Genomic DNA, 27,572 nt, shown 5'->3' on the forward strand with positions numbered 1-27,572 from the left:
TCGCGCTTCTATGGTTGGGTCTATTGGCTGGCCGGCTGGGCCTGGAGTTTTGATTGGTCCATGGCCTGAGGCGACGGATTCCGGAAAGGGAAAGAGCAGCCAATATGGCGACGGAGCGCGGCGCGGGGCAGCAACAGTCGCAGGAGATGATGGAGGGTGAGCGGCCCCTGCGGGCGACCGGGGAGCGGCGAGCTGGGGGCTGGGCAGGCACGGCCTCTGGCCGGATTGGAACTCGGACTCCGGCCGCAGCCACGGAGCTCTGACAGCTGCCAACCGGACCGGACAGGGAGGGGGAGGCTCGGAGCCCCGGAGCCTGGGAGCCCCGGCCCGAGGGCGGCAGCCTTCAGAAGGACCAGAGCCCCGGGAACAACGTGGCGCGAGCCCGCCCAGGGATGGGGGGTACGGACGAGAAAGCCGCTGCTATGGCCACCTAGTCTCAAAGCTCCGAGATTGACAGGCAGTGGGGCGGGGGACGATCCTCAGTCAGCACATTGGGAAACTGAGGCTTCAGGCATGGGGACCTGGAAAGTCTACAGTTTGTTCACGCGGCATAGATGGAAAAGAATCTGCTCTGGAGGCGAATAGGTTGTGGCAGAGGGATGGGTAACAAGGAGCTCCGGAGATTGAGTTTACAAGGCGGTGTCTTATTTTCTAGGCGTTCAGTCTCGAATGGAGTAAATCCAACTTTCTCCCTTTTTTCATTGGATTCGTTGACTATCATCATATACATATAAAAATATATAGCGTTGTACGCAGTTGTGTACATAATTGTTACATGCATGGAAAATATATACATACTCGTGTATGTATTTACGCTACCCATGGCAGCCTCAGGCGGGTCTTTAATGCCTTTGAAAGACTCCTCTATCTTGGTGAGGGTTGCTCAACTTCTCTGAGAAGAATGCTTGGGAAGGGGGTTGCAGATTAAGGGATGGGGGCGGTGGAGGAAAGGACGAGGGAGTTTGAGAGTGGTGATGCTGCCCTGAGTTGGGCCTTGAAAAATCAGGTGAGGAAGACCAGTATCATGCCAGAAAAAGGAAACCCAGAAAAAAGCCAAGGAGTATGGAAAAGTGACCTGAATTAACAGTCATATGCAATGGGGTTGGGAAGAGCCACAAGGCTGCCCAGAAAAGCTTTTGGAGAGCCTTGAAGAGAGTCATGCTAGAGGTGGGGTTTCTTGTTTGTGTGTGTGTGTGTTTGTTTGTTTGTTTCATTTAACACTTGAATCTTTACTAAGCAAGGCAATGCTTCTTCCCAGCCTCGGCTTCCTTCCTCCAGTACACCCCTCTCCTCAGTAAAGGGCAAATACAAAAGCCAGGCTTCTCTCTCCTCCACTCCCACACATGTCATTACCAGCTGACACTTCTGTTTCTTTAGCCCTATGTCTTTTTGGAGGTTTTGTTTTGTTCTTTTCTGTTGGGTTTGGTTTTATTTTGGTTTTTCAAGACAGGGTTTCTCTGTAGCCTTGGCTGTCCTGGTCTCGCTTTGTAGACCAGACTGGCCTCGAACTCACATTGATCTGCCCATCTCTGCCTCCCAGAGTGCTGGGGTTACAGGCGTGCGCCACCATACCCAGCTGATCTCCATGTTTTGACACTTTATCACTGCTAATACTTTAACTCAAACCTTCCTCTTGATAGATTTCAGTGCCGCTTTGCTATCTTTATCATACCCAGAGCCACTCTATCGCCCTTTCTCATTCAGTCCTTACAGGAGGAGGCACTCTACTAAATCGCTTCTACAGATACAAATTATTGAGGTTTAGAAAGGAAGATCATTTGCCAAAGCCACATTTCATTGTTGCTTTGTTCATAACTCCATTAGCATCGCTGTCTGTCCTGTGGTCATTTAACATCAGCAGTTTACCTTGAATATTTGTCGCTATTGACACGTTCTCATTTTCATTAGAGCTCCTCCCTGCCCATAGTCTGATTTTAGCTAGTCTTGATTTCTTTCAGAATGTGGCGCTGTAAATTGAGCCAGTTTTCTTGACCAAATGGATAGTGAGCATCAAGGTATGTGGCAGGAAGTTGACAGTGGTCCCCTCTTGTGGACATAAGGTCCAATGTGAGCCATGCCTGGAAGGTACTTCACTAAGTGGTGCCATTAGTGTTTCTGATCACAGATGACCCAGAATTCAGAACACTTGACCATTCTTTACAACATGTTCATTGTGTGGCCTCCCAGTTCCTGCCTCTGTGTCTTAGTGTTGGGATGTAGGAGACATCCAAGTGTTCATAAACTGAATTCAACTATTTCAGAAGGAAGTCTTGCTGACTTAGAACTGGTGTTTATCTCTTCTATGTTCCTTGAATTGTCACATGAAGTGAATTCTCATTGATGTGTGTGGGTTCAGTTGACAGGCGGGTTGAATCTGAAGAGTCAGGTGATGAGGAAGGGAAGAAGCACGGCACTGGCATCGTGGCAGACCTCAGCGAGCAGAGCCTGAAGGATGGAGTAGACCGGGGGCCAGAGGACCCAGAAGGTACTGGGCTTAGTTAACCTCGAGCTCACCAAAGGGGGGAAATGTGCTGTTGAAGACTGCTGCTCTTTGCACGTGATGTCTCCTCATGGCTGTTACTGTGTTCCTCAAAGGTCCTCAGTAGATTGGGCAACTGGGCATGCTAGCCGAGGGCAGCCTGCTCCCTGGGGTGCTGCCTCAGCGAATGATTGGTTTACATTTATGAGTACAGTGGCTCCATTTCTGCTGAAGGGACAGTACTACTACTGATGATGTTGGCTCTAGTGTGTCACTTAGAACAGAGCCAGAAAAGTATTTTTCAATCCTTTACTCAAGAAGCACATTATGAAGAGAGCATGGTGGACGACTGCTATGCCTCCTCTGTGATGAGGAACCATTTCTGATTTCTTTGAAGCAGAGTCTCACTATGTAGCCCTGGTTGGTCTTAAAACCATTATATAAAACAAGCTGCCCTTGAACTCATATCTGCCTGCCTCTGCCTTCTCAATGCTAGGATTGTGGGTGTGTGCTACCGTGCCTGTGTCCACCTCTGCATTTATATAGACCTGAGAATGCCCTTGTCACAAGCACAGATGTTAAGATAACCACTCCATTTGAAGCCGAATAGCTTTCTATGGTAGTTTTATATCCTCCTCAGTAATGGCCTATACCTGTGTGTTTGCTTAAAAAATTAGTTTACATGGAAAAGAATGGGAGAAATCATATGAACACAGGAAAATGCCCCAGCTGAATTGTTAGGCCTGTAGGGAGATATAAATTTCTAAGTAATATGCTTCTTAAAATATGACTTTTAAGGGGCTGGAGCGATGCCTCAGCTGTTAAAAACACTGACTGCTCTTCCAAAGGACTCAGGTTCAATTCCCAGCACCCACATGGCAGTTCACAACTGTCTGTTACCCCAAGATCTGACATGCTCACACATATATACATGCAGGTAGAACACCAATGCACATAAAATTTAAATAAATAAATTAAAAATACAGCCAGGTGGTGGTAGCACACATCTGTAATCCCAGCACTTAGGGAAGCAGAGGCAGGTGGATCATTGTGAGCTCAAGGCCAGCCTGGTCTACAAAGCAAGAACCCCTGTCTCAGAAAAGCCAAAAATGATGAGTATTTAGTTTTACCTCCTTAAAGAGAAAACATATTAGCATTGCTGAGGCTCGTTGTTGTTGTTGTTTTCCGAGACAAGGTTTCTCTGTGTAATAGCCCTAGCTGTCCTGGAACTCTCTTTGTAGCCCAGGCTGGCCTCAAACTCACAGAGATCCACCTGCCTCTGCCCTCCCCAGTGCTGGGAATAAAGGTGTGCTTTACCGTGCCCAGTTGAGGCTCTCTTTTTAACAATAGGCTTAATAAAAAATTCTGCCTTTTATATTTTCCAGATCTGTATGGATTTTTCAGGTATTCACAATTATGCATTACCTTTATAAAAATAAATTTATAAAAAGAGTTACTCTTTTAAAATAGCATTGTGCACTGTGTGCCAGCAAAGATGATTAGTAACTATGGTAACCAAATTTTAAGGCAAAAAGGAGCTTACCACAAAAGTCCCCCGCCACAGTTAGTTTGGAACTTCAGAGCTGATATCTGGAGGTGATGTGGGTGGATAAAGCAAATGGGCTTTGTCATCACCATTGACAGTCACGGAAGGGCTGAAATCTGTGCCACTGAAATACAGGCAACCTAGAAGACTTGGAAGTTAGAGCAGCATGGTCCTGAGCTTCGTTTCCTGGCCAGCAATATGATTGTGAGAGGACCCTAACGTGTGCTAGGTGAGGAGAGTCCAATGGCAGCCAGAAAGCCCCACTGCAGGGCAGGCCAGCTGAGCTAGAGCCCAGCTTGAAGTCCATGCTCTTAACCTCCAGATGACTAGAGCATGTAGTATTCTCTGGGGGCATGCATTTTTAGTCCTTGGAGAAACTGGAACTGTTCGTGCTTGTTTTTACCTGAGTCTCAGCAAAACACATTCTAACATGTCAGTCTTTACTTTCTTATATTTCTTAACTTTGTGTGTGTGTGTGTGTGGTGAAGTGTATGTGTGTTCAGGTAGGTATTTGAGCAAGTGTGCCAGAAGACAGTCTCAGTGTTGTTCCTCGGGCAGTATTTACTTTGTCTCTTACTGCCCTGGAAATTGCCGTTTAGGCTGGACTGACTGCAGCAAGCAGGCCAGAATGGTTTGACGCCTCAAGTGCTGGCATTACAAGTGCACCCCATGCTCAGCTTTTTTATGTGGGTTCCAGAGATCTAACTCAGACCCTGTGCTTCTACAAGCACTTCACTAAGCTGTCTCCCAGCCTCCTTCCCCCCCCCCACTCCTTTTTTTTTTTTTTTTTTTTTTTTTTTTTTTTAGTGTTAGGGATTAAACCCAGGCCCTTAAGCACTCTGAAGCTGAGCTGTGTTCCTGCCCCCAGTCTAAAAAAATACGACTTCAAGCCCTTAATCCCAGCACTTGGGAGGCAGAGGCAGGTGGATTGCTGTGAGTTCGAGGCCAGCCTGCTCTGTTTCCTTCCTATAAAAAATTTTTCAAGATAAAAAGGATCTTAGGAGAAACTCCGTCTATGAAACAATGAAGTGAGGCATGCTGGTACATGTCTGTCATCCCAGCAGCTGGGAATCTGAAACGGGGATTAAAAATTCAAGGCCAAGGACTGGAGAGATAGCTTAGTTAAAACTGTATGGCCTTTCTGTGCCTGCCTAGCTCCAAATAATGACACGGAGACATATTTATAATAGCTTTGACTTTAGCTTACTCTTGTTCCCAGCTACCTCTTATAACTTTAAAGTAACCCATTTATATTAATCCATGTCTGCGACGTAGTTCATTCCCTCTCAGCCCCTAGTCCTGGCACTGCTTCTTCCTTCCTTTCTGGCTGGCGAATTCTCCTGCAACTACTTCTTCCCAGAGTACCTATCTCTGCCCGGAAGTCCTGCCTCTCATAACTTTGCTATAGGCTCTTCAGCTCTTTATTCAGCCAATCAGGAAGTGACGGAGAACAATGCTTACAAAATCCTGAGGCAGGATATGCTTCATAAAAATGACAATATCAAAGTCTGGCCTGTGCTCAACACTCTGGGTACAAAAATCAGCATTTGAATAATATAAAGACAGTCTTTACATGGTACATAAAAAAAGATCACTCCAACACTTAGTGGTTGAGAGTACTGGCTGCTCATGCAGAGGACACGGGTTCACCACACCTTGTAACTCTAGTTTCAGGGGAAGGCTAGACCTGCAGGCCTCTACAGGCCTTGCAAGTGATGGATAGGTATACATGCAGACAAAGCATCCATGGACATAAAATGAACATAGAAAGTTCCAGACCAGCCTGAGCTACACAATGAGACCCTGTCTAAAAGGGGGGGTGGGGTAGCAGGAATCCAGTCAAAATAATAGGTTTATTTGGATACCAGTTGGTGCAAACTAAGGAAAGAAATTATAAGATCACTGGGAAAAGTGGGTAACACTTTGATGGTGGGGGAAATGCTTTTACTCTCAAAGTGTTATGGGGAATATGTGCACATATATTTGCATTTCGGTGAGTCTTAGTTCTTTCAACATCGTAATTAATCAGGTTCTGGTGAGATGAAATCAAGGGTCTGTTCGTATGAGGCTCTCCGCTGCAGCAGGAAGCAGTTTATAGCTCATGAAGTCCAAATGGCTTCTCTGCTGGAATTAGTTCACCAGGCTTCCAGTTGAGAAGTGCACTTAAATTATTCACTAAAGCTCTTTGATCCTGTCTGTTGAGCTCTGCTTCATTTTGTTTCCCTCTCTGTCAGAGAAGCATCTGTAGATGCTGGGCCACTTTCCAAAGCAATAAAAGGCACATCCTAGAACATGTAATGTTCGCCACGTGATCTGTATTCAAGTGTCTCAATTTATTGCCACAAACAAAAGGGAGAGAGTCCATGGGTAGATAGGCTGCTTGGCAGCGCCACTCTAGGGGTCCCAAGAAGGCAACAGCCGTTGTGAGGGCAATGTTTCCCAGCAGTGAGCAGGCCTGACTAGGTCACCAAGACGCAGGCAGCTGCCCCCCACCCCCTTCCCACCAGATGATAAAGCTGCACTGGGATGTGGGGAGGCTCAGAGGCGCACATGGGCTGGAGACCTTGCTGTCGCCTTTCTCATGTCTCGTGTCCCCTGCATTTGAATTAGCCAGACTTCTCCAGGCCTGGAGCAAAGTGGCAACTCTTTACTAAAACCTGTGGCTACTGACTCTGATAAACAGTTGTTCTTTTTTTTTCTTTTCTTTCTAGAGGAACATGAGCTGGCAGTGGATATGGAAACCATCAGCCTGGACAGAGATGCAGAGGTGATGCTGCCTGCCTGACCCAGCCTTGGGGCATGGCTACAGACAACCCTAACCATTAGCTTTTCTCCCACCCCCACCCCCGCCTTCCCCCTCCCCCCAACTTCTCTGTGTGGCCTTGGCTGTCCTGGACTCCCAGGCTCGCCTCGAACTCAGATCCACCCACCTCTGCCTTCCTGAGTGCTGGGATTAAAGTCTGCGCCCCACTAGGAGAATTAGTGCTTATCTTTTATAAAGGTGACAGATTAGTGACACATAAGCTTCCCTTGATTGGGTTGGTTTCATGTATTTTTACTTTTTTGTTGTTGTTGTTAATTTTGTTTTGTTTTGTTTTGTTTTGTTTTTCGAGACAGGGTTTCTCTGTGTAGCCTTGGCTGTCCTGGACTCACTTTGTAGACCAGGCTAGCCTCGAACTCACAGCAATCTGCCTGCCTCTGCCTCCCGAGTACTGGAATTAAAGACGTGCGCCACCATGCCCGGCCGTTTTAAAATTTTTTTTTAATAATTTATTAATTTTATTTTATGTGCATTGATGTGGGGCAAGGTGTCAGATCTCTTGGACCTGGAATTACAGACAATTGTGAGCTGCCATGTAGGTGCTAGGAATTGAACCCAGGTCCTCTGGAAAAGCAGACAGTGCTCTTAACCACTGAGCTATCTCTCCAGCCCCTATTTTTCTTTTAATTTATTCATTTTACAACCCATCATAGGCCCCTCCCTTGTCTCCTACCTGTCCCACTCTCCCTCCCTAATCCCCCCTCCCGTGCCTTTCCTGTATTCCTCAGAGAAGGGGAGCCCTCCTCCCCTACCAACTGACCCCAGCCTATCAAGTCTCATCAAGGCTGCCTTAATCCTTTCCCTCTGTGGCCTGGTAAGGCACCCCACCAAGGGGAAGTGATCAAAGAGCAGGCAACAGAGTCCATGGCAGAGACAGCCCCTGCTCCCCTTACTAGGGGACCCATGTGGAGACTGAGCTGCATATCAGATACATCTGAGCAGGGGCCTAGGTCCTCTCCATGCATGGTCCTTGTTTGGTGCATCAGTCTCTCCCCTCCACCCCCAAGAAATGGTTTTTCTGTGTAACCTTGGCTGTCCTGGACTCGCTTTGTAGACCAGGCTGGCCTCAAACTCACTGAGATCCACCTGCCTCTGCCTCCCTAACTGCTGAGATTACAGGTGTGTACTACCACACCCAGCTTATTTTTATTTTTAATACCAGCAGTTGAAATCTATTTCTGTTTAACCAAATGAGATGCTTTTGACTTATTAGTTAGTTTCATGAGACCAGTGATCATGTTAATGATGGGATCCTCACAACCCCAAGTTTTGGAAAACCGTGCGTTTGTGTGTGTGTGTGTGTGTGTGTGTGTCCGTCCGTCCAGTTACTAGGGGATTGAATTCGCACTGACCAGTTTGACATAAAACTAATATACTAAAATCATAGCTGCCCCAAAGAACGTCTGCCTGGTGATCTTCCCTGTGTCACGGTCATCTGCCAGTCACAAGTGGATGTATTAGTATCACACTGCCCGCCCCACTCCCCACTGGGCACTCTCCTAAGCATCTCCTGCCAGGTCTCTAGGAACTCTGGTGAGTCTGAGCAAGATTCTTTTATGTTTCAGGATGTTGATCTGAATCACTATCGAATTGGAAAGATTGAAGGCTTTGAGGTCCTAAAGAAAGTGAAGGTGAGAGGGATCTGTCCTTTCACACAAGGTGACTTGGTGACATTTACCTGGAGAGTGTGCACAGTCCTCGTTCCTATGCTGTGAGTGGTACTGGCCCGTATTCTCATATCTCTGTTCTGAGTGGGACAGCAGTTTTCCTGTATTTGGAGAGCATAAGCCTGTCTGGGCGCTGAGGCTGCCTTGGTGAGCACCTGCAGAGTCTCCTGTCCCTAGCTCACTCCAGTTAAGTTTGCTTCTCAAGATGGAGCCTGGTAAAGGTTCCTTCAACTGCCAGGACTTGTCCTACACTCCAACACACAGAGCCTCCCTTCCCCAACAGTTGTGCTCAAGCCTGTGCCTGTCCTCAAGCACAGTAGGGCAACTCCAGCTTCCTACCCCATCTAACTCACCTGCTTCCTAAAGCCTAAAACAGCCCCTGGTGTGTGTGTTTGTGGGGGAGGGGGTGAATGTCCTGTGTTCTCCTTTGCCAATGCCAGTCCTCTTCCTACCCTCCAGTCACTTTGTCTTCGTCAAAACTTAATTAAATGCATTGAGAACCTGGAGGAATTGCAGAGTCTTCGAGAACTGGATCTCTATGATAATCAGATCAAGAAGATTGAGAATCTTGACGCACTGACAGAATTGGAGTGAGTAGGGGGACCCGGAGAAAATGGGATGGGTAGGTTCCCCAGAGCCTGCCCACTGCCTGGTCTTAGTCTTCAAGGGCTGCTCTGTACTAGGTCCTGTCCCGTGCTAGGGCTCCCAAGTGGGAGCAAGAGCTTCATACATGCCATTAGCATTGAAGGCTGGGACTAAAAGAGTCAGCTTCATTTAGCCATAGCCTTAGCTGAACCTCAGCCTTTGTTTGTACTGGATTTTGTTTTGTTTTGTTGTTGAGATAAAATTTCATGGAGCCAAGTTGAGGATGATGTTGAACTTTGACCCTCATGCCTCCCCCTTCTCTAGTGCTGTCTTACAGACATGCACCACATGCTCAGCTTCCAGCACTGCTCGGCTGGAACTAGTACAGTAGTATACACAGGTGCCTGGTTTATGCTCTTTAAAGTGAGCCCATAGGAGGCTGCCTCATGATCCCACAGGACAGCTCCAGTGTGAGCCTGGGTAGTGGGGCCATGGTCAGATCTCACCTCCTAGTGACTGCAGATCTTGGGGGCAGATACCCTTCCCTCTAAGTGGGAATCCAACTCCTGTACAGTCTGTTTGTTCAAGAAATACTTTGCTTCTTTCCAGGGTTCTAGATATTTCTTTTAATTTGCTGAGGAACATTGAAGGGATTGACAAACTGACACAGCTGAAAAAACTCTTCTTGGTTAACAATAAAATCAATAAAATTGAGAACATAAGCAGCTTACATCAACTGCAAATGCTGGAGCTGGGGTCTAACCGGATCCGGGTAGGTACAGGTCACACTTACCATGTCTTGGGAACATCTCACTGGGCTGTACAATCTTCAGTGTTACATAGGGTGTGTGCTTGGCTGAGTTTTTCTTACATTCATATTGTTTAGAGGAAGCAGGGCAACACTTGTTATGGAAAAATGCTAACTGCACGCCAATATTAAGAGCCGTGCTCACACCAACTGGTCCAGTCTGGTAGCTAGCTTTCATTGGCTCTTTACCTAGATCCTGCTCTGTGCCAAGCCAGTCCTAGCTGTGCTCCACACCCAGGCTTTCTTCTAAAACCTGCTCATAGTGGGTTTCCTCCATCTGCATCTGAGATGTTTCCCACACCTAAGAGGGTGGTCACTTGCAGTGATGTGTCATGTGATAAGCAACTATCTTGCTGTTGAAATGTCCCAGAACGCCAGGTCGCCCCTTCATCCCCTAAACATGTCCTCTGGCAAGATCTGATTTGCTGGTCAAGACCCATTTGACCTAGAAAACAAGAGTCAGAATGGAAATGAGAGGCTTGGTTTGTTTGTTTGAGACAGGGCTTCTTTGTGTAGACTGGCCTCAAACTCAGAGATATACCTGCCTCTGCCTCCAGAGGGTTGGGATTAATGGTGTGTGCCACCACTGCCTCAGAGTCCCTTTTTTTTTTTTTTTTAATTTTTTTTTTAATCACCTTACAGCATGATTGCAGCTCCTTCCCTCCCCCCAAGTCCTCTTCTCAGAGGGGTAGCCCCACCCATGCTACCAGCCTACCTTGACACAGCAAGTCTAAGCAAGATTAAATCCGTCTTTTCCCACTGAGGCCAGACAAGGCTCCCAGCTAGGGGAAGGGGATCCAAAGGCAGGCAATACAAAAACACCCCACTCCCAGTTATTAGGGAGCCACATGAACAAGCTGTGCGTCTGCTACATGTGTGCAGGGGGCCTCAGTCCAGCCCAGGCATGCTCTTTGGTTGGTGGTTCAGTCTCTGTGAGCCGCCATAGGCCCAGATTAATTGAATCTGTAGGTCTTTTTGTGGTGTCCTTGACCCCTCTGGCTCCCTCAGTCCTTCCTTCCACTCAGGGTTAGGTACACAAGACTTCCCAAACTCCACCTGTTGTTTGGCCATGGGTCTCTGCTTCTGTTTCCATCAGCTGCTGGGTGGAGCCTCTCGGGGACAGCTATGCTAGGCTCCTGTCTACAAGCATAGCAGAGTATCATTAACAGTGTCGGGTTGACTCTCCCATGCAGTGGGTCTCAAATTGGGCCAGACGTTGGTTGGCCATTCCCTCAATCTCTGCTCCATCTTTATCTCTACACTTCTTGTAGGCAGGTCAAATGAAGGGTCAAAGGTATAAGTGGGTTGATGTCCCCTCCCTCCACTGGAAAGCCCACCTGGCTATAGGAGGTGGTGGCTTCAGGCTCTGTATTCCCTGTCTCAGCAAGGGTCACTCCCATAGACCCCTGGGAACCTCCCCCATCCCAGGGACGCCCCCACACAGATAGCCTTTCTCCCAGTCCTCTTCCCCCTCCTCTCCGCACACCTGCTCCCCTCCCGCTCCTTCTCTTACCCAGTTCCATCCCTCCATCTACTTCAGATTATTTTATTTCCCATTCTGAGTGAGATTCAAGCATCCTCCCTTGGGCCCTCCTTGTTACCAAAAAAAAAAAAAAAAAAAAAGTGATGTAGTGGAACACAGAAACAAAACTTTTTGGTTTTGGTTTGGTTTTTTGAGACAGGGTTTCTCTGTGTAGCCTTACCTGTCCTAGACTGACTTTGTAGACCAGGCTGGCCTCGAACTCACAGAGATCCACCTGCCTCTGCCTCCTGAGTGCTGAGATTAAAGGCATGCACCACTACGCCTGGCTCAGAAACAAAACTTAAATACTTTTTTTTGTTGTTTTTGTTTTTGAGATAGGGTCTCACTTACTATGTAGCCCAGACTGGCCTGGAGTTCACAGAAATCTCCGGGTACTGGAATTAAAGGCATATACCACCACACCCAGCTACTGGGAAAAGTGTCTTATACCTGATGGAGGGGAACCTCCAAGGTCATATAGGTGCCAATATTGGAAGAGGATCTGCAAGGCAGAAGAGGGCTTGGTCAGTCTAAGGCTATATGAGCCTAATTTTGACATCATTGTATCAGTGTGCTGTGCCTGTCCTCACCTCCTTGGTTAGTGCCTGAGGAAGGTATTTACATGGATGTTACTGCCCACCTCATGTTGAGAGCACTCTCCATTTGGTATTTGCAAGTACTGTACCACACTGTGTGGCTATCCTTATGGTTCTTTGTTGGTTCTGTTTCTTAACAATTAAACTTTATTATACAACCTAATTATCTTACAAAAGAGAGAAAAAAGATTAAAGGGAAACAAGAATGAACCTTCCGGTATCTGTTCCACGGGATGGGTCCCTAGGTGTCTCTGGCCCTGCGCCCTGGTCCAGCCTGTTCGCTGATCCTTTTCCTGATCCACATGCTCTGAACCTGCTGCCCATTTCGTCCTCTCTGCCTGTCTGTCTCTCACATGCAAGGGCAGGACTCCTCCCATCGAGGGTCGACTAGAAACACAATAATCCGGGTGGAGTCCCCTGTCTGCTTCCTGAATTCCAGACCCAGGATGGCTCCACCCAGTCTGTCTCAAGGTTAATCTCGGGGTATCCATGGTGTGTCCAAGGGCAAAGCCCGCCAAGACTGCTTTCACCTGTGCCAAAGCTTACACTCCTTCCCACAGTTCTTCAAGAGCTAGGGCTAAGAAGACAAGACTGCAGCAAGGAAAAGCATAGGTAGAGGAATGCAGTCTCAGAGACAGTGTAGAAATTAGCCAGCTTCTGAGACTCAGATATTGTAGATCTCTTTGAAAGCATGAGAGTTGGCGGGGTGTTAGTGACATGCCTTGGGAGGACAGCCAGTGATGCACAGAGAAACCTTGTCTTGAAAGACCAAAAAGGAATAAAGTGTAAAGAGTTGGAAAGGAGCCGGGACTCAGTCTTCAGTCATCCATCATTTCCTCCGTCATACTGTGTATTTAAGAGAGTTCATTGAAATTAACAGTGCAGATAGCACAAAGACTGGATTGTCTTGTGCTCTAGGCACCTTACTTGGTACATGTTTCAAGACCACAGCAAGCATTTCACTTGATGTCCCATCTGTTTCGCAGGCAATTGAAAATATCGACACGTTAACCAACTTGGAGAGCTTGTTTCTGGGGAAAAACAAAATTACAAAACTTCAGAACCTGGATGCACTTACCAACCTGACAGTTCTCAGCATGCAGGTACTGGATCTTACCAGCTCCCAGCGCCTCATTCCCATGGGGCCAGACCCACCTCACAACCTGGTTTTATTCCTTTAGTTTGTTCATGATCCATACTGTTTCACAGTCAGTAGATGAGGGAAACATTAGAAGCCACAGACTGCATATACACATACCCTATAAACTAAAATTCCCTTCCTTTTATATAATTTACCTTTTAAGAATTTCACTTTTGGCCAGGTGTGGTGCACACCTTTAATCCCAGCACTCGGGAGGCAGAGGCAGGTGGATTTCTGTGGGTTCGAGGCCAGCCTGGTCTACAGAGTGAGTCCAGGACAGCCAAGGCTTCATAGAGAAACCTTGTCTTGAAAAACAAAAAACAAAAGAATTTCACTTTTTATCCAGGCAGTAGTGGCATACGCCTGTAATCCCAGAACTTGGAAAGGCAGAGGCAGGTGGATCTCTGGTATATAAAGCAAGTCCAGGACAACCAGGGCTATTACACAGAGACCTGTTATTGTTGTTTTTTAAGGGTTTTTTTTTTTAGGGGTGGAGGGTGGGGGCAGCAGTTAGTAGAATCAGACCTTAAGGGTAGAGGGGAGATACCACTGGGTATGCTGGGATGCCGGTTTGGCGGGGCCCACTGACAGCCTGCACAGGAAACCTCTTAGACTGAGTAAAATAGATGTCTCATAGTCTGCTTTGAAAAAGATAATCTTAAACTATAATTGAGTTGTATGAAACGCTAAAAAACTGAAAATTTGGTTGTTTCAAAACAAAAGAGAGATGGCCCAGTGAGTAAAGGTGCTTGTTGTCAAGCCTGATGACCTGAGTTCAATTCCTCAGGTCCCATATAGTGGAGAGAACAGACTTCCTGCCAGTTGTTCTCTAATTGAGATACAGACATATATATGTATATATAGGTATATCAAGCTTAGGATATATATTATGCATATGTATCTTTTTTAAACATGATACTTTGAGGAGGGCTGGAGAGAAGCCTCAGCAGTTGGGAACACTGGCTTCTGTTCCAGAGAACCTCGCCTCAGTGCCCACATGGCAGCTCCATCACCCCCTTCTGGCCTCGGCACTGGGCATGCACATGGTGCACAGTTGTACGTGCAGACAGAATACTCATACACAAAATATAAAAGATGTTTTCATTATACTTTGGACATCTTTACATTATTACATTCAGGGCTGGAGAGATTGCTCTAAAAGCTAGGCTCACAACCAAAAATATAAAATTGTTAAATTCATTCAGTGGTCCAGTGATACGGCAGTGCAGGTAAAGACTCCTGCACCACACCGGGTGTGGTGGTGCACACCTTTCATCACAGCAGCTGGGAGGCAGAGTCAGGTGGGCTCTGTGAGTTGGAAGCCAGCCTTGTCTACAAAGAGGACAGGACTACAAAAGAAGCCCTGTCTCTGAAAAAAAAACAAAAACAAAAACAAAAGAAGAAGAAGAAGAAGACGACGACTTCTGCCACCAAAACTGACCGCCTGAGCGCAAACCCACATGAGGAGCAAACTGACTCCACAAGTTGTCCCCTGACCCCATGTGCCCACCACGGCATGGGCATGTGCACATACACACACAAGATAATATTTTTTTTAATTACTTCAAGTAAACCTTATGAAAATACATCTTTTAAAAGTGAGATTTTCATATAAAAAAAAAAACTGTGTGAATTTTAACCATGTACAGCAGACCCAAAATGTTAATCCTCTTCTCTAACTCCCATTCAAAAACATTGTAGCCAGGCGTGGTGGCGCATGCCTTTAATCCCAGCACTCGGGAGGCAGAGGCAGGTGGATCGCTGTGAGTTCAAGACCAGCCTGGTCTACAAAGTGAGTCCAGGACAGCCAAGGCTATTACACAGAGAAACCCTGTCTTGGGGGAAAAAAAAAGAGAGAGAGAGAGCATTGTAAAGTTTTTATTTTATATGTGTGGATGTTTTGCCTAAGTGTATGTCAGTGTGCCACATGTGTACTTGGTGCCCTTGGAGGCCAGAAAAAGGCATCAGATCCCCCAGGACTGGAGCTACAGATGATTGTGAGCAGCCCAGGTCCTCTGGAAGAACAGCCAGTGGTCTTAACCACTGAACCGTTTCCACCCTATCCCCACCCCCCAACACATTTTACATGAAACCCCTGTTTTTAGGAATCTTCAGGATAAATAGGAAGCTTCATTTCTAGAACTATGTGTTCCCACCTATGTAGCAGACAGCCTTTCTTTTTTAACATTTTTGTGTATGTGATATGACTATCTTGTGTATTGTATACATGCATGTGGAGGTCCCAGCTTGAAGTTGGGAATCATCCTTGATCACTTCCAACTTCCTCATAGAGGGGGTCTCTCAGTCAAACCAGAGCTAACTGACCTGGTGGCTTTTGCTGGAATTACAGGCAAACCACCACACTCAACCTGCCATTTATGTGATTTCTGGGAATCCAACTTGGGTCCTCAAGCTTGAGTGGCACATGTTTTAACAACCGAACCATCTCCTCAGCCCCAGGCTTGACACTTCTTAACTCTCTTTGGCAGAGCAACCGGCTAACAAAGATTGAGGGTCTGCAGAGCTTGGTGAACCTGCGGGAACTATACCTCAGCCACAATGGCATCGAGGTTATCGAAGGCCTGGAGAACAACGTAAGAGCCCAATGGTCTGTCTGAGGGAGATAAAGGGAGGTGGAGAGGAAAGGGTGGGTGCTGGTATCCACTGCCCTCCAGGCCTGGCCTCAGGATGTGAGCTAAGGTCCCTCTGTACCAATGAGTCAAAGGGCCAACATGTCACATCACGGCTGCCTTGTGAGTTGTCAGGTATCACAAACACCCTCTAGGACTGCTCACTGCACATCTGCCGGTATTCTAGGCCTTTGGGTGCTTTGAAAAATCCTTACCTGCCCTGTGTCTCACACAGATAGCTAACACAAGTATCCTCAGCTCTGTCCTTCCCATTTTTCGTGGCCACTGAGCTTCCTGCTCTGCCTCAGCCCCTACTCCCAGCCTGCAAAGGCTACAGGGTGAGCTCAGCTCTTGCTGCCCTGCCCCTATCCTGGAGTCCAGCATACTGAAGGACTCCTCCCAACTGCCTTTCAGCAGCCTGTTCCACTCTTCCACCAACTTACAGCTTCCCATTCAGGGAGAGCCTCTCATACTTAGAGTTGCCCTTGGACCCAGCTGTTTTTCCTCCAAGCATGATTCAATACAAAATAATTTTTTCTTGTTCAATTTTACTGGGGTAATTTTATTTTGTTTGTGGGGAACATTTTTGTTTATTTGGTTGGTTGGTTGGTTTGTTGGCTGGCTAGCTGGTTTTGCTAAATTGACAGCAAGTGTAGCAAGATTGGGTCAGGTTTTTGTTCTGGGAAGCATCGTTCATCAGATCTCATCACAGGCTCCTTTGCCCTCTGTGCCCCAGTCCAGAACTGGGTCACATCAGTGACATCATATTGGAGGAAAACCCTTGTTTTGGGTTTTAACATCACATATATAAGAATTTTTGGAAAAGCCAGAACTTGTCTATGCAGCAGTTTGGTAACCTTCCTCTAAGGATTTAGCCAGCATGTGAAGCCAGGTGTGGTAGCACACACCCATAACCACAGCACTTGAATGGTAAAACAAGAATCAGAGAAGTTCAGGTCTAACCTTGACTCCATAGTAAGTGAAGGCTAGCCTGGTAGCATCAGACTCCGTCTTAAGCACACATGTACAGTTCAAGCAAGATATGTACTTCTGTGGTATGAATGAGAGTTACAAGGGTAGATGGAGGCAGCTGCTGGAGCATGGGGCCTTCAAAAAGCGTGGGGCTGGGTAGGGTCACACACTGACAGCACCAGTGCCCCTGCTCCCCACAGGTGACAGCCCCCACTGAGAGACCAACACAACATCTGCATTGTAGTTCCCTCATGGTACAGTATGAGTATAGAATCCTACCTAGGGCGTGTTATATCTCAATCTTGGTTAAACTTCATATCACTCCTGGGCTTCTAAAACAAAACAAAAATACTGGTTTTTTGCAGTAACTATGTCATTGTAATGTTTACCATGGTCAAATGTGACAGTCTTTCAGATTTTATTTCACTAATGATAAAATATTTACCTAATGTCCCCTTCCCCCCTCCCCCTCTCTTGAGACAAGGTTTCTCTGTATAGCCTTGGCTGTCCTGGACTCACTTTGTAGACCGGTTGGCCTCAAACTCACAGGGATCCACCTACCTCTGCCTCCTGAGTGCTGGGATTAAAGGCGAGCACCACCCCCGCCAGCCTAATGTCCCAATTTTTATTCTCTCCCTCTTCTTCTCCCTCTGCCTCCCTCTCTTCTCCTCTCCCCTGTCCCCCCCCCCCCACGCCTTCTCTTTTTGAGACTGGGGTTTTTCTATGTAGTCCTGGCTGTCCTAGAACTCACTCTATAGAACGGGCTGACCTTGAACTCAGAGATTCACCTGCCCCTGCCTCCTGAGTGCTGGGATTAAAGGTGTGCACTCTCACACCCAGCCCAAGTTTTATCTCTTAATCAGGAATTTATATTCATGGTGGGAGAAAAAGTGACACACAGACTCACTCTCCCACTTATCAGATGCTCTTTCAACATCCCAAGGCACCTGTCTAATGTGTCTGTCCCCTAAGCTTTTCCCTTTATTAACCTAAATGTTTGTTCTGGGTGTTACTTCCTATCATGGGAAGCCATGACCTGTGGTGTCTGTAAATGGCCTGGCCCACCCTGTTGTTTTGTTTAATTAAAAAAAAAGCAAGTTCTTGCTAGCACTCAAATCTTGCTCACACACAGAAGGGTCTTGAGTATACAACTACACCTCAGATTAGAAAGGTTAGGGCCAGTCCTGGAGGCCAGTGTCTACCACCAGCCCTCTTCCCTGCTGAGCCTTTGTAGTTGGACTTCTGTTTGCTAGTTTGCAGTCTTGGATACAGTGTGAACACACAGAACCATCACAAAGTCCTGGGGATAACTGCTATTAGTAGGTGTGTTCTGTCCCCTGTACTCCCTTCCCACATAGAGCTGTCTTATGGCCCTTTTGACTCTGAACCTCCCTGGATTGCTGTTGGATAGGAATACTAGCGCTTAGAGCCTTGGGAACAGATGAGGCTAAGGATAAGATGGTGAGAAGGAGCTGCCTCTCCCATGTATAAGACATGTTACAGGGACCAAGTAACATGATGAAGGTCACACTCTTATACCTGTGCAAATCTTGACTCAGTGCTTCTGGCATATGAGTCTTGTGTTTGGGTGATGCTTTTGTTGGGTGTGGAGGCAGGTAGGGTGGTATTATGGAACCTTCAAGGGACTGGGAAGCCCAGATGAACAGACGGGGTTTCTCTGTGTAGCCATGGCTGTCCTGATCTCGTTTTGTAGACCAAGCTGGCCTGGAACTCACAGCAATCCAACTGCCTCTGCCTCCCCAGTGCTGGGATTAAACGCCCGATTCAGTTGTGACATATTTTAATCAATAGCTACTGGCTGTTTGAATTTGTTTTCTTTTTTAATTTCCACTAAAACATGGAAAGAACTGGGCATGGTGGACATGCTTGTAATCCCAGCACTCAGCTCGGTAGAAGCAGGAGGATCTCTGTGAGTTCAAAGCAAGTCCAGGACAGCCAAGACTACACAGAGAAATCCCGTCTCAGGGAAAAGAAAAAAAGAAACAAAAAATAAACTTGGAAAGATTTGGAATCAAGATACCATAAATGCAGTAGAAAACAGGGACCATGAGCCTAAAGTGCTGGGAGGTCTTGAGGGCAGAAGGAGAAGGACTGTTGGCAGGTTCCCGGCCAGTGCAAGACTCCCGTGGAGTCTAGGGAAGGTAGACCAGTGGTTTGTTACAAAGCATTGGCAAGCAGTGTAAGCTACAGTAGACTTAATTTTCACCATGAAATTGTTTTTCTGTTGAATCTTCAAACTATAATCTTTTGAAGTTAAGCTGAGCTGGTATGTTTCAGGCAACATCTGACGTGTACTTTTAGTCATAAAACACAATACTGTGAGCAGGGTAGTGATGGTGCCCACCTTGAATCCCAGCACTCAGGACACAGAGGCAGGTGGATCTCTGTGATTTCAAGTCCAGCCTGGTCTACAAAGCAAGTCCCAGGACAGTAGGGGCTACAGAGAGAGACCCTGTCTTGAAAAACTGAAAGAAAAAGACAACAAAAACAGAACACAATGCTGTGTCCTGTAGGATACATGGTATCCACAGACACCACCCTTAGTTGCTAAGGTTCCTTTTGTGCGTGTTGCCATCATTTCTAAGTCCCAGCAGGCATGACACTGCCCCTTGTCAACACCTAGGCCTTCCTGCCATTCCCCTAGGTAGCTTTGTCTAAGAAGCTCTCTGTGTTACTCCCACCTCTACTGTTTGCCTAGCGCATCTTAGCCTCACTGAAGAAAGGGTTATTTGGCACTGCATATGTCTTCGTGGTAAGTACTAAAGACACACTGCGGCAATTATTATTCCTTCTTCAAAGCTCAGGGCCACCTCTCACTGGGGTCCCCTGTGGTTGTGGGGCCTTCAGACTGATGCGGATTTCAGGGGCAATGAGAGTTTCAGGAGGCTTTGAGCAGAAACACTGAATCAGGTGCAACTGGAGAAGCTGCAGGGAGTGAGTAAGTGGAATCAGCCTGGGTTATCAGAGCCAACCCAAGGCAGAAAAGATGACTCGCCTGAAACCTTCAGCTCAGCTCCACACTGTTGCATGTGGTTGTATGCTGTTCTGAATCTTCAGTAATCCAGAAAAATATTTTCTTATTTTAGAACAAACTCACCATGTTGGACATTGCATCAAACAGAATAAAAAAGATTGAAAATATCAGCCATCTAACAGAACTGCAAGAATTCTGGGTAAGTTTTAAACTTAGTAGGATTAGAATCTGTCTTTGGATCAATGAGTCCCATTGAGCAAAACATGTGAATGAATGCAAGTCTGCCAGTGCTGGAAGCCTTGATGCAGTGACTCATGCACATGTTCTGGGGAGCAAACTCAAGTTATTAGCAAGTGTTTTCATCCACTGAACCATGTTACCATCCCCACCTTCGTTATTTTCCTCTCTTTAAAATTTTATTCTATTATAATTTTTTCACATTACATCCCGATTGTTATCCCCTCACTCTTATCTTCCTGTTCCCACCTTCCCTCCTCCTTCCACCCTGTCCTTCTCCCTCACCATCTGACGACAGCCTATCAGCTTTCATCTGGATAGCCTCATCCCCTTCCTCTGTGTTCCCACAGGGCCTCTCTGCCAAGGAGCAGTGATCAAATCAGGAGCACCAGAGTCCACCTTCATTTTAGTATAGTATTATAAGCATACAATATTTTTCTTTTCTTTTCTTTTCTTTCTTTCTTTCTTTCTTTTTTTTTTTTTTTTTTTTTTTTTTTTTTTTTTTTTTTTTTTTTTTTTGAGTAAGGTCTCTCTATGTAGCCCTGACTATTCTGGAACTCTACGTAGACCAGGCTTGCATCACAGAGATCCACCTGCCTTCACCTCCTAAGTGCTGGGATTAAAGGCATGCACCACCATGGCTCAGCTTTGCTTTCCCCCCCCCCCCTTGAGACAGGATTTCTCTGTGTAGCCATGGCTAGCCTAGACTTACTTTGTAGACCAAGCTAGCTTTGAACTCATAGCCATCTGCCTGCCTCTGCCTCCCAAGTGCTGGAATTAAAGGTGTGCGCCACCATGCCCAGCTTATGGCTCACCTTTTTAAATCTGTAAATTTATACTTTTTGTGAAATACACAAGATAAATTTTTTTCGTCTAAAATTTGTCTAGCCCCTCCCAGCCCTGAGTTTCTTCTAAAGCTGTAAGTATACATGTGTTAGTGCTTTGATAGTTAGATCATAGCATATCTGCTGCTCATCTCTTCCCTCTACTGTCCTGGGGCTTTGCTCTGGCTGAGCCTCAGTTTATATGATTTTCTTATAAGCTCTATCTTCAAGATACTGTTTTCCCTTCTGTAATACAGTCTGCGCTTAAGCTCATTAATTAGCTACTTATGTTTTTAAAGGTTTATGTATTTGTGTTTGCTTATCTTTATAGTACATATGTGTATGGATGAATGCCTTTGGGTGGCACAGAGGCAAGAAGAGGGTATCTTTGCCCTCCTCTGTCTTCCTCTGCGTATTTATTTGAGGCAGATTTTTTCCCCTGAGCCTGGGTCTGACATTTTCTCACTCAGCTAGGCTGGAAACTAACAGGCCCCAGTGATTTAACCCCTGCCCCATCTCCTTCTCCTTTGGAGCGGGGGTTACATACACATGCAGGATACCTGTCTTGTTACATAGGATACAGATTCCATTATTATGCAGCAAGCACTCTTAAATAGTGAGCCACCTCTGCAGCCCTAGTTACATCTCTTGACAAGGTAACTGAGAAAGGCAACTTAAGAGGAAAAAGATTCATTTTTGTCTCACAATTTAAAAGAGCATAGTGTGGAGTTCAAGGCCAGACAGCCAGGGCTATTACACAGAAAAAGCCCTGGCGTTGTAGACCAGGCTGACATTGTAGGCCTCAAACTCACAGAGATCCGCCTGCCTCTGCCTCCTGAGTGCTGGGATTACAGGCATGTGCCACCATGCCCGGCTATTAAGATATTTTTTAGGGGAGCCGGGCGTGGTGGCGCACGCCTTTAATCCCAGCACTCGGGAGGCAGAGGCAGGTGGATCGCTGTGAGTTCGAGGCCAGCCTGGTCTACGAAGTGAGTCCAGGACAGCCAAGGCTACACAGAGAAACCCTGTCTCGGAAAAACCAAAAAAAAAAAAAAAAAAAAAAAAAACCAAAAAAAAAAAGATATTTTTTAGGGTGTGTGTGTGCGCGCGCACATGCGCGTGCGCATGTGTGTATGAATTATGCACTGGAGGCTAGAAGATTGGATTTTTAGAGCTGGAGTTACAGGAGGGTGTGTGTCACCTGATAACAGCCACTGGGACCCACGCTGAGGCATGACACGAACAGCACTTGCTCTTAGCCTAAGTCATTGCTCCAGACTCTATTGTTCTGTTTCTTGTAGATTTGATTTCTCTTCTCATGAGGTTTTTAGGTTTCTTTGTCATTCTTTCTTTATATGACTAGTAACTTCTGCTATGTTGGGTATTATGAAACTAAACATCTGCAGGCTACTTGAAGTATTCCACTGTTACAGTCTGGACCTAGGAGCGGTGGCATGGGTCTCCCAGGGCTCCCTTCCTGCTAGAAAAGGAGACGTGCTGGCCAAAATCTAGAGCAGGGAAGGAGAAGCTGGTGCAGCAGCCTGCTTGCTGCTAACACCTACTCCAGTGGTCATCATTGCCTACCTATGTTACAGCAAGTGATTGCATCAGTTGCTTCTCTTCTCTGTATGTACCTGTGCTGGCCTCACCCACTGGGCCTCTCAGGAGTGCTGCCCTGTGTTCTCAATCGCTCAGAAGCAGCCTGGTGGCACACCTGCCTGGCACCATGCATGCTGCCAGCTCTCAGACACTACCCCCACATGCAGCTACTGCCTCTTCTCTGAAAACAGTTCATTCTCTCTGACACTGCTTTTTCTATCTAAATTACTGGTGATGCCAGCATCCTCGTAGATGGTTTTCCCAGTGACCTAACATCTCAGTTCCTTGACTTCCTTGTCTTCATACTCTTTACTGTGAACTTCAGGCTCATTGGCCTCATTTCATCTTGGCCTCCCTTCTTCCCTTGCATTGTCCCCTCTCAGTTCCCCTTCACAGCCAGCCCTTATCTAGCCTGGCTACAGGGGGGACCTTTATCTACTGAAGTTGAGCCAGCCAGGTGGAGGGGCACGAGAGCGGGGCTCCTAATCTCAGGCTTGGACTTGCCCTGTTTAGGTGGTAACAATAGGGCTCTTCATGAGCCCACAGCAGTTCAGCATTCAGCCACCAGCATGGCTTGATGGCCAACATCCATTCCAGGGGGTCAGTGTCCATACTTTGTCCTTTATACGTCGCTTTGAATTCCATTCTGCTAGTGGACACATTCTAGATCTAACATCTTTCCACTCATCTTTCTCCCACCTCTCAACAAATATATTTGATTCCTGTACATTTCTCAAAACAGACAGGCAGGGACTGGCCTCAGTTCTCCTATCACCTAAGTCCTTCTTGGCTGTTTTTGCTTCTTCCTCTTCTATTTTGCTCCCACAGGAGTGCTCTCGCGTCTTCATTTTCCCCTCTCCTTGGCAGCCCTAGCCAGTCTCACAGTTTTAAATGTCACCACTCTGCTCCTGGCAGCCAAGTTTCTCTTTCTAGCTCAGTGTTTTTCCTGGATCCAGCTGTCTGCTCATGTGTTGAGCCATCACCCAAACAGAACAGGTCCAAGCCTGAGATCATGGGTTGTCCCCGCAGTCCCTCCATTTGGCTCAACCTCGGTGGAAAATGATTCTATCCATCCAGATCTTCAGACCAGAAGTCTTGGCATCTCCTATACTACTTCCCCTTTCCTGTGGACCAGACCCACTCACATCTAAGTACTTGCTTCCTCCTTCAAAATACATCCAATCCAAAGCCCCCGTCTCTTCCCACCTCTGCTGCCGCCACCTGGTCCAACCACCAGCATCCTTTCCTGTACTGTTTAGGTTACCTTCTGACTTGGAGCACAATATTATATGCTCCAGATAAGATCCTTGTGCTTGCTGTGGCCACATATATTCTACATTTGAACAATACAGAGATGAGCATGGCCCCCATGCAAATTTATGAAGGATTCTGTATGTTTATTATATATAGGTTAATTATTAAAAGACATAAACAGGGGGAGGGGCAGAGAGCCTTCTAGAGCAAAACCTGTATTGGACTCCCATCCCGTTTAAGAATAAAAGTCAAATTTCTACAAAGCCCCATGATTCCCCTCACTGCCTGTCACTGTTGTATAGCCCATCTCCTCCCTGCCTTTCCTCATGGACATCACCACTCTGCCAAATCCCAGCGTTCTTCAGGGCTTCACACAGGATAGGGCCTCATGAATCATCAGTGCTGGAGATGCAATACTCCCAAGACCTATACTCACTAGGTGCTTCAAATCCAAAAGAAATGGTGCTTGCCGCACCCTGTGAACAGTAGAGTCTTGGGGCAAGTGCCTGAGAGCTCTTAGTCCTGTGTCTTAGGATGCCTCATCCACTGCATTCTCACCCAGTGACCCTTTTTTACCTGGCTGTAGCTCTATTTCTCTTCTGCTTCACATGCACACTCTCCCCGTGTCCTAATGTGTGTCACCTTAGCTTATGCTCCCCCAGCTCTGCCATGCCAAGTTCTCAGACTAGCGAGGTCACTTCTCCAGCGGTGCCCTGCTTCTTCCTGCAGCTGCTTGACACGGACCCTGCGACCTGAAGCATCTGCAGACGTGACTTCTGACTCTGCGTAGGCAAAACGGGGCTGTAGTCAGAGTCCCAAAGTTGGACGGTAGACTGGCTACACTGTTTGGGCTGCTGACATAGTAGCATGCCCTGCCATTTAGTTTCTGTCTTCAAACCATAGTGCAGGAATCTATATCCAGCCTAAATGACATGAGTAGCCAATTGTGCACACCCCTAACAGCTACAGTTAGTGACATCATGTTGATGCTAAGTCATCCGTACTATCTACACCACGGAAAGTAGCATGCTCAACTAGTCATGATTTTTCTCTGTTCCATTGAACAAGCTGTTGGTTAAACATTTGCTAGCATACCTTGGGCCACACACCTAGGTGGCTGTTTTGCTAAAGGTGTCCTTGCCAAGCCTCTGCCTCAGCTCTTAGTGAAACTGGAAAGTGGGTTTGGACAGTTTTACCTAGTTCTCTAGGTTCTCACCCAAGGTCTTGATTCCAACATGAAGCTACACACATCTGTTGGACAGTGTGGAAACCAAGCAGCTCAGTCTCATCCTAATCGCACATGTGAGAAGGGAGTGCATTCTCCTGCCAGCCACACCCCTTCCAGATGGGCTGCCAGAGATGAGACTGAATCCTACAGCGCAGGCCCCAGCCCACTATTCCTCATGGGGCGTTGGCAGTGCTGGTCAGCCATGGATGGCCTTTGTGTACAAGAGCTAGCTAGCAGTGAAAACATCCTCAGAAATATACCACAGGGGTGGTCTAGGAGGCATGCTTGGAGTAGAGCAGCTTCTAGTGGGCTCTTACCGTCAGCACAGCCTCAGCTTGGCAGCAGTTGGTGAGATGAGTGTGCAGCCAGGACTGCTTCAGCTCTCCTCTAAGAAACTTAGTTTATTTAGATGGAGCCCTTGTCGCAGCAGTGTGACTCTAGTGAGTATGTGAGCAGGTACAGGTTTTCACAGTGATGCTAAAAGACAGCCAGGAAGTGCCAAGTGGTGATGGAAGGATCTGTAAGGGACTTGGATAAGAAAGGATATAGAGTGTTTTAATGTCTCCTGCCTTATATCTGGGGATCCCGGGACATAGGAGGCAGAGCTCATCTCTGAAGGCTTTTCCCACATGTGTTCTCTCAGATGAATGACAATCTCCTAGAGAGCTGGAGTGACCTTGATGAGCTAAAGGGTGCCAGGAGCCTGGAGACCGTGTACCTGGAGCGCAACCCCCTGCAGAAGGACCCTCAGTACCGGCGGAAGGTCATGCTGGCCCTGCCCTCCGTGCGGCAGATCGACGCCACGTTCGTCAGGTTCTGAGTCCTTGCTCTTCACCTGGCCCCTCTTTGCAAAAGAACTTCCCAGCTACGGTTTTTTAATCTACCTGTTGCTCCTGAAGTCGTCACTACACCAACAGTCACAACCCAATGGCAATAACAAGGCACTGGTGGCACCTGGCCTGTGCTGCCACACACCATTTGGAGATGCCAACACTATTAAATCTTGCCGCGAGGTCTTCCTGGTGAATTGGTGACGGTTATTGTGGCCATGGAGAGAATTCAGGACGTGTTACAGCCATTTGTTATTCCTTTCTATGTCCTTAGCGTGGTGGCCACTCTGGGCTGCCCCAGCAGGCCATCAAGCCAATTTGCAGGGCGTAAGTAGTCGTTACCCACAGCAGCACACTTGAGAGTCTTTCAAACCAATTTTGGAAAGAAAAAAATCTTTCTTTGCCAATTTTGAAAAGGAAAAAGTGTATTTTAGAAATTTTGAGTAAAAGATGGTCTAATCCCCGAAGCTGTAATCAGCAGAGCCCTTCCATCATGAGCACTGACTGAGCATGTTGGGCGCTGTGTAACCTTGTTCCCACTTGGTAAAAGCTGAACTATGGAGAGCCTCACTCCATATCACCCAGCCAAGTTGAACCTCAGTGATTCTCAAAAACATACATAACTAAGCTCTTGGCCACTGGTCACTCCTCACATTGCCTCCTAGTCTCACCCATGATCCTCTGGCCTTATTTAGATGAAATTTCTATGAGCAAACTCCTAGGGCATGAATCTAATGCTACAAGAGCATTGTCTTCCCTCTGCGCCTCAGATTTCCTCTCTCACACAGTAAGGACTAAATATGGTCACCAAAGACCCCTCAGCTTCTAGGGTTCTACTTGTACACTGTCCAAGATGGGGCCCACTGACTGCCACAGGTGGCAATTACTGTTCATAGCTAAGTCCATTGGGTTTATTTATCTCCTTAGTTGTGCTCACACTTGATCTACTCAGAGGCCACATCTCATGGAAGGTGTCCCATTTCCATCACAGAAGGTTCTGGAAAACACTGCTCTAGACTCTGCCCGATATTGGGGGGTAGCCTGCCTTGAGCTGTGAAGCATGTGCCCAAGCTACCAGTTGGCCAACTACCCAGGAGTTTGTAATTTCAAAGTGGTTACATGGGATTTAACATCCATTTCCTGATTCTAATTCTCACCAAAATAAACTGTATGGTCTGACTGTGCAGCATCTCCATCAAGAAGTAAACTCTTAGCAAGGAGTGTTGGGTGAAGCAGCATGCAGCTCAGAGAACATTGTGCCAAAGCCCTGGGATTGTACTAAGCGCCATTCATGTCTGCGAAAAAGAGAAAACATTTTAGATGCACAAGACTGAGATGTAGGTGTCCTTACTGCAGCCATTCACAGAAGCCCCACACAATGTGGCTTCTGTAGAGTGTGTAGACGGAAGTAATATAGAGGGAGCAACAGGCACCAAAGCCGACAGTAGGAAAATCCTAACAGTTAAATAGAATGTGCAGGGGAAATGTCTCCAATGAATTTAAATTCTGGAATTAGGAAGAAATGTCAAAAAGTTATTCTTTAAAACAGTTCTAGGTACCAGGAAGAATCTCCAGAGTCTAGAACTGGTTGGAAGTTCCCAATTATGTTGAGTAGAAAATGCCCCTACTAGCCGGGCGTGGTGGCACACGCCTTTAATCCCAGCACTCGGGAGGCAGAGGTAGGTGGATCACTGTGAGTTCGAGGCCAGCCTGGTCTACAAAGTGAGTCCAGGACGGCCAAGGCTGCACAGAGAGACCCTGTCTCGAAAAACCAAAAAAAAAAAAAAAAGAAAAAAAGAAAATGCCCCTACTAAAAATCTTGACAAATACAGTACAAA

At 46.8% G+C, this 27,572-nt stretch overlaps 2 protein-coding genes across 2 annotated transcripts in view; one reads left to right on the plus strand and one right to left on the minus strand.

Moving 5' to 3' along the window:
• The window catches only part of PASK (PAS domain containing serine/threonine kinase), a 44,146-nt gene extending 41,796 nt beyond the window's left edge, over positions 1–2,350 (minus strand). Inside the window, exon 1 of the mRNA XM_084778344.1 lies at positions 1,867–2,350. The gene's annotated coding sequence lies outside the window, so the exon portion shown is untranslated. The remainder of the gene's footprint in view (positions 1–1,866) is intronic.
• On the plus strand, positions 1–25,927 carry PPP1R7 (protein phosphatase 1 regulatory subunit 7). The gene is made up of 10 exons (XM_084778361.1): positions 1–156; positions 2,357–2,485; positions 6,737–6,792; positions 8,412–8,477; positions 8,973–9,103; positions 9,708–9,870; positions 13,011–13,127; positions 15,655–15,759; positions 19,875–19,961; positions 25,548–25,927. The coding sequence occupies exons 1-10, from the start codon at positions 105–107 to the stop codon at positions 25,722–25,724; spliced, it is 1,083 nt and encodes a 360-aa protein (XP_084634487.1). The 5' UTR covers positions 1–104; the 3' UTR covers positions 25,725–25,927.
• The last annotated feature ends 1,645 nt before the right edge of the window (positions 25,928–27,572 follow it).

The sequence above is a fragment of the Acomys minous genome (genome assembly GCF_964271855.1).
Source record: "Acomys minous genome assembly, chromosome: 4".
NCBI lineage: Eukaryota > Metazoa > Chordata > Mammalia > Rodentia > Muridae > Acomys > Acomys minous.

What these genes read in the sequence shown, in the direction of transcription:
- PPP1R7 (XM_084778361.1), top strand. Translation starts at nt 105, where the DNA reads ATGGCGACGGAGCGCGGCGCGGGGCAGCAACAGTCGCAGGAGATGATG. An exon ending in GGGGCCAGAGGACCCAGAAG is followed by an intron (nt 2,486 to 6,736) that starts GTACTGGGCTTA and finishes TTTTCTTTCTAG; the next exon opens with AGGAACATGAGCTGGCAGTG. An exon ending in TGACAGTTCTCAGCATGCAG is followed by an intron (nt 13,128 to 15,654) that starts GTACTGGATCTT and finishes TCTCTTTGGCAG; the next exon opens with AGCAACCGGCTAACAAAGAT.